At 36.4% G+C, this 11579-nt stretch overlaps 1 protein-coding gene across 1 annotated transcript in view; it reads right to left on the bottom strand.

Annotated features, from left to right (window-relative positions):
• Window positions 1-968: 968 nt before the first annotated feature.
• pdgfc (platelet derived growth factor c) overlaps window positions 969-11579 on the bottom strand; it is a 45990-nt gene continuing 35379 nt past the window's right edge. The window contains exons 4-6 of the mRNA XM_072395244.1: window positions 4830-5037; window positions 4450-4670; window positions 969-2098 (exon numbers count right to left, since the gene is read on the bottom strand). Coding sequence (XP_072251345.1) covers window positions 1985-2098; window positions 4450-4670; window positions 4830-5037 — 543 coding nt within the window. The 3' untranslated portion in view covers window positions 969-1984. The remainder of the gene's footprint in view (window positions 2099-4449; window positions 4671-4829; window positions 5038-11579) is intronic.

Here is an 11579-nt window from a genome sequence, read left to right as displayed (position 1 = left end):
ATAAAACATTTTTTAAGTCACAACTGAACATACAAAGTAAACAAAATGTGAAAAGTGAAAATCCGAAATTTTACTATTTTATGATAAGCAGTAGCAAGGCAGCAGCATGTCTCAAAAAGGTAGGGAAGTGGGCAATAAAAGGCTGGAAAGCTAAGTGTTACTAAAAAGTAACAGCTGGATAAGCATGTTGCAACTAATTTGGTTTATTGGCCACAGGTCAAAAACATTATTAAGTATAAAAAAGAGGCAGAGTGTCTCTGGTTGTATTGTGTGGATTAGTGCCAGTGGACTGGCAACTTACACGTCTGTAAAGACACCATCAATACTGAAAGGTATATACAAGTTTTAGAGCAATATATGCTCCCATCTAGACAGTTCTTCTTGGGGCAAGGTTAGGGTACATTCCTCTCTCAAAGGTCCAACACGGGATATCTGCAGTTCCCAGAAGTTTGCAGAATGTTCTTTACAGAGGAGGGGGTGCTACATAGTGGTAAATTTGGACCTTTCCTAACTTTTTTGAGACACATTGCTGCCATCAAATCCAAAATTAGCTAATATTCTTTGATGAAATAGTAAAATGTTTCTTTTTTAATATTTGATACGTATGTTTTTTCTTCTATTGTGGAAAAAACATTGGTTCAAAATGTTTGTAAATCATTCCATTATGTTTCTATCTACATTTTACAAAGAGTTCAAACTTTTTTGAAATTGGGGTCTTAGCAACTCAACATTTGCTTCTACTATTTTCTATAATTTTATGTGGGCAAAGAATTTGAATGTTAATTTTGCCAGTGGTTCCCAACCTGGGGTCCCTGCTCCACTGAGGAAGAAGCCACAGTTCAGAGGGGATATGGATTATGAACACTTTGTGTTATAATGAAGTGCATAAAACACTGTGCTAACAAATGTCGTCTCCCTTGTTTTTGTTTTGTGTTCACCTATCCCGAGTATTTCAGTTTGAAAATCAGTTAGAAATGGAAAAATTTATTTTTGATGTTCAGTACTACAAAATACACAAATAGCTGTTGCAAAAGTAGAGATAAATAAATTTGGTGTACAGAAAATTAGAAACATTCATGATGAAATGGCAATGAAAAAATAGCTTACAATGGAGAATACAGGCTAATACTAATGTACAGAGACACAAGTAGCAAACAAAGCTTGTTGGACCTATACTCCCTTTCAATTAACAAATAAATATGAACATGTTGCAAAAATAGCCTGACACTAGGCATTCCCGAAGCAAGCAGATTTGGTATTGCAGAGATGGATCAAATGGAGACTTTTTATAACAACAGATAACTAATTCATCATGTGCAACTTCTTGTTGTTGATGATCTCTGGTGAAAAAAAAGCATAGTAACACAGAAATGTAGAAATGTAAATAAAATATTTACACAAAACACAGTCTCATGCAGCTGCATTCTGCTAATGATTAAATCTGCCACAAAAACGGGGAGCGCAAAGGAAAACTATTCAGAAAAAAACACTTTCTTTGCCTTAATGGTAATAAAAGAGGAGTTGAGGGAGAAAGGCAGCTAGAACCAGCTCACTTATAGGCATAAAAACTTGAACAAAGGAGCTCTCATTTTCCATGCTCCTATACACTCACATCGACTGAACTTTAAAAAAAGATAAAAAAATTAGGAAGAGGAGGCAAAAATGTCTCAAGGTTCATGTCTCCAAGGAGCTAAGAAAATAAAATTCAGAGCTCATAGGTAATAGTCCGCATCTGCTCCAGTGAATTTTTGTCTCTCTAAAATGTACTCAGAGCACACTATTAGTATTCCACAGCGGCCACATCCATTCAGAAGATTTATTAGATTCCAGTCTGTTCTGCTTCATCCAATTAGTGAAAGGACAACAGGATAAAGGGAGAATCTAGTTAGCCCCCAGTGGAAGTGGATGAGATACAGAACAGCAGCAGAGGTTCATCTCTAGCATCCTGTGTGCCTCTATTCGCAGCTATTACGCATGTTTGAGGTCAGTCCCAGTCATCTTTACACACACAGGCACACTCTTCATGGTGCTCCAAGGGCACATCAGTCATGGTCTTCTGCAGACCTCGCCCACCCATTCGATGTTTCAACAGTAGAACCTGTTGAAAAAGGACCATGCATGAGTCAACTGCTAGACCAAAAAAAAGTTCAGTTTAGAAATGTAATGTAGGTTTGTCCACTGATTTGCATAGAGGCATTGTTTTAACCACAATCAAGTGGTTTCAAAGGGTTTCGGCATAGCAGATAATTGCTGGACAGATGCTTACATTTATTAGTATGGTGTTGTCAGACAAATAAAAGACAAGAATTCTGAAACCTCTCAATTCATTTTTCATTTTGCAAGGGTAATATCAACAGTAACAGGCAAAATGCCTCTGGACACTAAGTAACGTCAGCTAACCAATAAAACGTGTGAATCAGTTGAGCGACATGTCTCAACTGTGCTTCACCACCTGACATTTGATAAACTGTTGTTATTGGCTGGCTTAATTCAGTGAAAATCTTTTTTGAGCAGGAGAAGGGTCAGAAACATTAAGCCAAAGCAAATTAAATAAGAACTTTCATATTCGTCTGGTTCCCAAGCTAAACAGTTTTAGCTTTCTAAGTTTTCAAGCCATGTGGGTGAGTGGCATTACATTTCTATCTGAGGCAGTATATTTATACATACTATATTTAGAGAGACTCACTGATACATTAGAGTTCATTTTTATTTGTGTATAAGTAACTAAATGTCACTACATATACAGTCTGCTGGCATTTTGTGAAACTGTCCGAAATGGGAGTCTCTAGCAGTTTAAAGCAACGATAGAGGACTCTGTGAACCTCAAAAGTGTGCACTTCTGACTTGTTTTGAAGTATGCTGACTTTGTTGAAACACATTCCAGAACCTTAAACTGTTGAGTGCTCGGGGCAGAAAACCAAAGTTCACGTGTTTGGTTTCCAGCTTGGCATCACACTGTTTTTGCTTTACAGTCACACCAACAACCAGGCATCAACACACACATAGTAAATAAAGTATAAATAAAAAACTATTTTTGGCAGATACAGTGAAAGCGAGACAAAGCTCTCTGAGAAAGTGGGGGAAAAGGGATAAAGGGCATGAGTGAAAATCAGGACAAGATTTAAAAATCAGAGTGGCGTTTGCAGCTGGATAGAGATCAAAGAAGAGCCATGCCAACTTAACGTTGTTGGTGGTATTGGTAAGTTATTACTGAAAAGCTCTCTTGTTTGTCATTGTGAAATGTGTATTTATCATATGATAATTTCTTCCTCAGCTGAAACCTATTTGCATACTCTACATACTAACTTTAATGTTTCACAACTAAAGGGATATATATATATATATATGTATATATATATATATATATATATACACATATATATATAATATATATGACATAAAAAGTGTCATGTTAATTTGTGTTCTGTAATCTATCAGAGACTGAAACACAAGTTATAATCTAATTGTTACCTTCTCTGCCTCACAGGTGAAGTACAGTAGCTTGAATGTAATAGCAGTTCAACTGATCACATGTTCTAATGTGAGTGTATTTTCGAAAATCTTTTTTGGAAATGTTGTACATTAAGTTAATAGACTGGCCTCTTACTCTGCTTTTAGTTTCGGTTGGTTCTCTGCCAAAATACTTTCAAAATCTATTGATGTAGATGTAGAAGTCATTTTAAATCAAGTAAAACCAGACATCTGATATGTGTTGCAATGTAAACTGTAAATTAAATAGAGTAACGCTGCCATTATATATAAATTTGTAATTATTCTAAATATTATTTTCTTATTCATAAATAATTTACTTATTTTAATATAGAACATAGTTAGGACAACACATATTATTAGAGCCCTGTCTCAGTCCAGTGCATGAGATGGTTGCAAAACAAAAAACTAAATTAATGTATAATGCAAATGAGTACAACTTCTGTATTTTTTTTCTTTCATTACTGTACCATTTTTGTGCCATTTTTCAAAAATCCCTTTTCTTTTAAAAAAAAAAAAAAACCCAAGCCATGGTGTTTTCCTAACCCTAAAATCTCTACCAAACAGTGACTGAAACCAAAGCTGGTGTTTACCCACAAAATTCCTTCAAAATAGTACTGGTTGGTACTAAAGTTTAACTGGTCTCTACAGCTTGACCTCCAAGTGCAGACTTTGCCAGTTGTTAAACATGATAAACATTCCTTTTGCGATAGTTTCACAAAATTACTTTTAGACCCTATTACCTTATGCGGTTATTTTTGTTTGCAGCAGCACACGCGCACAGGAAAAGTAGGAAAACAGTGTCTGTGGACATCAGTCATTAGATTAGGTTTTTACTCCAGGTTTTGCAGTCTGTGTTTAAACTGGGTGGGAAGTTAAGTGTGTTGTTCATGTCATTCAGAGTCCAGATCCCAAAAGCTGATTATTACAGGCATTTCATCATTCCAAAGTGATGATTACCTCGTGGTATTTCTTTGTGACCCTGGCAGGAACACACTGGCAGTCGTAGCAGTGGTGAGAGCAGCAGGCACAATTTCCACCACAACGTTTTACAAGGAGGCAGCTTGGCCAGAAAATGGCATCTGTTCTCCTCAGCTCTTCACGTAATGACACAGAGAAGTTACGCGGAGTGCAGCTATACAGTCGAACCTCTTCCCTCAGTAGATTGAGATCAGCTCCTCCTTAAAGACACAATAATTTCAATCATCACATATCTAAACATCTAAACTTTTCACAGTATCAATTCCGGTGTTAATGTTTTATTTATTGGTTTGTACTAAATTGGAAATTCCCATTTAGATTTTCTAACCTTTGTGTTTAACTAAAATAAAATGGCCTACCTCTAGCCTTCTTGTTGTGGATGAAGGATTTCCCCAGCACATGCCATGTAGGTTTGTACAACTCTTCCATATCCAACTGCCATCGTTCTGGTTCCAGATACTTCATGACATCCTCCACCGTGCTAAGTCCTGCAACAACTTCTGATAACTCCTCAATACCCTGCATGGATGGAGGGAAAACTGCCGGGACTTCCGGCTCTGATACACTCTGTAGAAAAATCAAGTCATGAGGGAGACAGAGCAGAAGGGTAATTTATACGGTAAATGATACACGTTACATTAACATCAGTACAACCCAACTTTAAAGAAAGTTGGGATTTTGTGGAAGATCCAAAAACACATTGCAATGATTTGCAAACTGCCTAAACTTAAATTCCATTCACAATAGCACACAAAAAACATGTAAAATGTTGAAAGAGAGAGATTTTAATATTTCATGAAATATATTACCTCATTTTCAAATCAATGACAACAACAAGAAAAAGTTGCATTGGGGCAACGAAAGGTCAAATGGTACTAAAACTAATAAAAAAAAATGTTTGCAGATGGTATTAGTCTGCCAAGGTTTGTCTGCCAGTTGGTCTGTTTAAAACAATCCCCTAATCATATAAAATAAATGCTTCTAATGTAAAAACAATTCTGTAAGAGTGGTACCAATATGAAATTACTGCCAAACTAGTTAAGGACTTGTAGCCTAAATTCAACCTAAAAGCAGACTCAAAGAATCCCAACATTCCTCACAGGATCTTCCGGTCACAAATGAGCCTTTTGGAATAATGTTGTCCAAAGTGAATTAAAGTCAATTAAAAGAGTTGTTTGGCCACAAATAATGTGTGTAGTCAAAGGACTGTGGTGTAAAACGTCATGGTTTCAGGGACTGCCTGAATCGGCTACTTCAGATGCTGGTACAGACAATAAATGCAACACAAAACATGAAATAGAAATATAATGACAATAATGCATAAATAGCATTAATAATATTATTAATATAACTGTATGGCGGCAGAATGTTATTTTTCCTATATGTGTAGATCATTTGAAATTTAATCTCACTCTTTTTAGAATGACATTTTCTTTGATTATAAATCAAAATAATTTTTTCAGCTCTAAATGAAGAAAAAACAAACAAACAATAGCAATCATTATATCTCCATTGAGGCAAATATGGTACTTCATGTATTCAAAATGCTATATGCTCTGAAGTTGAGAGGCCAATGTGAATTAATAACATAATTTCATTAAGATGTCATTAATGATTACATCTTTGTCATCTCCTCTGCTCACCTTGCACACCAAAATGTTCCTATAGTTGTGGCTGGTGACAGCAGTATTTGTTTGAGGCGCTGTATTCCTCAGGCTATGTCATGCAGTCACACAGAAGACTGATAACTGGGTTACTGGTTCTCCCACAACCAAACGGGCTAATCTGTTAAACCTTTCAGAGTTGTGACACTAACCCTAACCCTAACCCTGTAATGTATTGAAAATGTGAGCTTTTGGGAGCTGCATCTTTAAGCTTTGGGAGAGGTAGATATGTTTAAAAATAGAAAATAATGACTTACAAGGTAGAATTAGATAGATATAATGTAGTTAATATAGTGATGATTTGTGGATTATTTGTTATAAGATACTTTCTATTAATATAGATAAAGATGTACAGCATATAGTCCTGTGCAAAAGTCTAGAGCCAGCTTTCATTTATGTATAAAATGCCTGGAAATAAATGCATATTTTTTGCAAACATAAATGGACATACATAGATATCCTCTGAAGGATTAAAAAGACCTGTTTCCACTGATTTACTGTCTACTTTTTGTGAGTATACCTCAGCACTGGTTTATCTCTTGAGCTAGGGGACGTTTTTTTTTATAAATGAATGATTCATAGGTCAGTATTAGGTGGCTTAACTATAAAACACATTCCTCTGAAAATGGTCAGATGGGAGTGCAAATGAATTAAAAAGCAACAGTTTTCCAAAGAAAAACTTTAATAGAACTTCAAAAAGCCTGAAGAACTATTGCTCAAGACAATTTTAAAAGATTACAACAAATCAGACTCTTTAGAAGCTAAATTTAGAGAAATTAGAAGACATTTTCATGTACTTTATGTATACAGGAGTCCTGCAGACAACATCACCATGCTTTATGTGGATAATGTACTGTAGCGGAAGCTAACTACCAACAGGAGAAACTGAGATGACAATAGAAATCAAACTTTTAGCTGGGCTCAATATAAAGCAAATGAAAAATAAATTAAAATACACAATGTTTGAAAGGTATAATACAGAAAGCACAGATAAGATTTATTAACAGCGCTAGCGTATCTAACATACTCAAACTGAAATCCCTTTGGCATACACTTGAAAATAAGAAACCAGTGATGTGACATGGCTGCACCACAGGCAGCAAAAACACAGCTGTGTTCATGCCACACATTTGACTCACATTAATGAGGTTGCTTTCATACCCCGTGAGAATATTTTTGGTTTATTTGGCACCAACTGAGATAAACAGATACAAATGTGAAAGGAATATTTATGGGAAAAGGACTGGTCATGTGGCACCACTGAAACCGAGCTGCATTTCCAGACAACAGAGGTAGGTTGCGATACTTATTAGGTGAGCCTTGGCAGTGGCAGAAAGCGTGGACTGGAAAATATTAACAGCTTGTGAATGTAGATGGTGCAACACTCCCCCAATTAGCAGCACTCTGCAAGCTCAGCTTCAGATGGAAAAGCCAAGCAATTCTACAGAGACACATCAAGATGGTGTGAATAAAGCTACAAGGAGCAGATGAGAGGTCCCATTTGAGAAACTCTGGAACACAGGAAAACATTTAACTGCTATAACTTCGAGAAGCAGTGAATTAGGAGAATGTGATGGTGTGTTAAACGTGAACAATGGAAAGGTTGAATTCAAGAAAAGTGCACACGAGTTTTAGATAAACAGAGGACATTGAAACAGGGTGAGTAGGATGACATTCAACAATGGCTTGGCTCAGATTCAAAAACAGGATGCTGAAATGACTTACATGTTGAGTTGGCAGATGTATCTTGACCCACTGAGCCGGCAGGTCAGTTCAGGTCCTGGTACATTTATCATAATTTATATCTAGGCGTCTGACAGCACAAAACCAAAGGAAGAACAGAGGCATGTGCAAAACTGCTTGTCTATTTTTACCAGGATTGGACACTGACAAGAGAAAGGAAAGGTTTCGATTGTATGGACAGATGCATTGAATTAGTGATTCCAAATCTTTAAGTCAAGACAGAACTCGAATTTGACAGCAGTAAGACTCAAGGTATAAAAATGATATCAACTTAAATCAAACCTTAACTTGCATCTATTCTGTATACTTCATGAAGATGAGAGTAGAATCCTCTCTTCAAAGCAATCATCTGAAATATGTGTGTTTCTTAATGTTTTTATATGAGCTAACAAAGTGACTATTAAATACAAACAGAATCCTAGTGTGACACTATTTCCATGCCTTCCTGTGGCAAAAGTGCTTGTTTAGTAAAAAGGTTAATTTTGTATTCATTAAGACACAATCAAAATGCAACGACCTGTTTAGCTGAATCCCCTGTACCTTGAAAAAAAAACCTTGAAGACCTAGTTTTCAGCTCTCTTTGTTCTTGTAACGCACAACCGCATGATCTTATTCTTGGTAACTAAAATGACAGGTTTAGCTAATTATGTTGTGATGACAATTCTGAAATAGCATCTTGGGAGAACTCTGAAAAACAATATCTACTCTTTCACATGCAGTTGCAAACCACTTCCTTGCACAAGAGGACTTTAAGTAAGCAAGTTAAAAAAATTTCTTTTTTCACTCTCTACACACAATAAACTGCAATTGAGGTTGCTGTAAAAACAGACCTCAGTTTCATCAAGCCAGTGGTAAGACTCCTGCTTCTTCTTTCACTCGGGTTTACTTTAGCTGTCCCAACAGCTTCTCTTAAAATAACTCTTTTTCACATTCAAGTTATAGATTTAAGATGTTTTTAGACACACACAAGTGTGTTAAATCTTGTCTGTGTAAAACTCTCTGCAGTCTATTAAAATAAACAAAGCTGGTAAAGTGATCTTTCATGCCAAAGGAGTGCAATTCAATTCTGGATTGAGACCCTGGCACACAGAGACAATGATGTATGTTTTGTTTGCTCCTCTAACCCACAACGCCCACCACTCAACACCCGTCATGCTCTATTCAACAGGCTCCTTCTCCTCTGTGTTTTAACAACCTCTTTGCCTCAGCCCTTTTGCTTTTTCTAAAATTTCTTCCTGTGAATTACAGACTGGGTCTTATTTTTCCCCCCTTCCATGTCATGGAAGTGGTGGGAAGGAATCATTGCTTGTTTAAATATAAACTGAAGCACTGGCCCCGGCATGGCATGAGGTTCCAGTAGCTGCTGGTTGACCACAGAGGAAACAGAGTGCTGCTGTTGTAGAGAACTCCTCCTCTGTCAGACGGAGGTTCAAAGGGAAGACAAACTGATCGTGCGGAGCACAGAGTTTCCCTTTCCCCCTCATGGTTTCCGCACCTTCTAGAGTTGGAATATGAAAGGAAAACTTGGTCTCTTGCCTCAGTAAGTGGTTTATGGCAAGACATTTGAAGACCACAGTAGAATCATTTCATTCAGCTAGAAATGAAAGAAATTAAAAATTCAAATTTCCAAACATCAAAATGAAGGTAAAAAAGTAATGAATCAAAGGAGAGAAAGTCATGGCTCTTCTCACTGGAACCTTGTCAGACACTGATGATTTGTCACGAGCGTGCTGCATTGGTGGTGAACGCACAGGATACCGCAAAAGCATCACTTTAGAACGTGCAAGTTTTCCTGAGCTGGTAAAGTAACATTCTCACCATGGCAATATAAAAAGTTTTGCAATAAAATGTTTTATGGTGTTTCTCACTATAACGTCACAACTGGCTGCAGTGTTCATAAAACATCATAAATTTGGTATGTACAACATCTCTTGACTCTTCCATCAGAATATGGAATTAGTGACTTTTACATTTGATCTTATGTGTTCTAAGAAATCCAGATTTAATACTCTCATAACCCTCAGTATTTTGTCAGAATGTATTCAAATGTTGTGTCAGTGTTTGCTCTTGTCAGCAGTTTTACTTTGGATTTTAGGTGTGACTAAAAAAATACAATAATGAAGCACATGAAAATCACAAAAAACTTTCAAAGCAGAAAGAAAGTTACAGAGCAAATACAACGTAACCTCCGTTGCTACAAAGATTAATGAGTACTGTTTACTTAAAGCAAGTGAACAGAACTGCCCCATAACAGGGTACAACATGGCAGTCTCTTTAGTTTATCTCTGGGCTTTTGTCAAGTGACAGAGCAGGGACGAAGGGGATTGTGCTTGTGTGTTATGGTGTGTGTGGTCCATGGATCAGGAGAAAGAAAAAGCCATGAAGTGAAACGGAATGATTAATGCAAAGAGGATGCATGAAGACAAAGAGTGACAGAATTACAACAACACTGAGGTTGGTTCAACCATTTTTTAAAAGACTATTGAATTTCCCAGTAGTTAAGCCTGCATGTTTGGGAAGCACGTCTTCTCTGTAGGCAAATCATAAACTCTTCTGCTGGGTTAAATTTCTGTTGATGGAGAAAATAAACTGCACTTTTTTGGAAAGTTTATGTCTGTCATAGTATAAAGACTGATAAAATGAGGACTCAAATACAGGAACCTGACAGGTAAAATCAAACAGGCAACAGGAATAAAAACACACTGGTAGAAGGAAACCAAAAACGGGCGAGATTAGCTATCAGAAGAGTGATGATCGCATGTGTATGGTGGAACAGAACAGTGATGTAATCAGCAGCTCACAAAGCAGGTGAGAAGCAAACACAGGAAGCAAAGGTAACAAAATAAAACAACAAGTAAAGATAATTGACAATTTCAACATCAATCAAAAGCCCAAACTCAAACACTGACATAATCTGTATCAGTAGCTAAGCGATATTGTTATTATAAGAATACATGTTTGTAAATGCGTTAAAAAGCTACATTTTACTCTGGTGGGGAGTTTTCAGTTGCTGTTGTTTCAATTTCAAGCTAAAAGTTTTCACTTTTTTAGCTACTCTTGGGGTATGGAACAAATCTCCTTGATTAGGTTTAGTGAAATTAAGACTTTGATTTAAGCAGCTCAACCTCAATAGTAGTCGAAGGGTGTATCCTATATGTAGTTTGAATCCATCTTGCCTCTTTCTTTGACTAGGCTCAGGACCAAAAATTATCCGCTAAAAATGAATGCCTGAATTTTCGTTCTTTTGGGATTTTTGCATATACACACTGACTTATCAGCCCAGTGTCTCCAGAAATCATGTAATCCTTATTGGAACTGTAATGCATGAATGTAAGAATGTGTAAGCTGTACCTATGTAGTACCTAACGTAACCATGTACATTTAACTATCAGCCCTTATAATTCAGAGTGCAGTAGAAAAGTAAAGAGTCCCGGATTAGAGATGAAGAAGAAAAGTATGATGTATGACAATGATGATGAATGAAAATTTCAGCCTGTAGTATGAATGTAGAATTGTATAATTTTTTTAGCTTTTATTGCTAAACTGCTATATTTTGTTGCAAAGTAGCTATTTTTTCAACTGTCATGAGATTGATTGGAGTTATAGTGAATGAATGTCTGCCTGAAACATTTAAAGGTGAAAAATAAATTAAAGGTCTATATTAAAGTTTCTGTTACATGCAAAGAAAAATAAAAGAGAGCC

This window comes from Leuresthes tenuis, unplaced genomic scaffold, assembly GCF_036924035.1.
Source record: "Leuresthes tenuis unplaced genomic scaffold, fLeuTen1.0.hap1 SCAF_11, whole genome shotgun sequence".
Taxonomy (NCBI): domain Eukaryota; kingdom Metazoa; phylum Chordata; class Actinopteri; order Atheriniformes; family Atherinopsidae; genus Leuresthes; species Leuresthes tenuis.
Note: the sequence above shows the minus strand (reverse complement) of the source record. Positions and strands in the feature narration are given on the sequence as shown.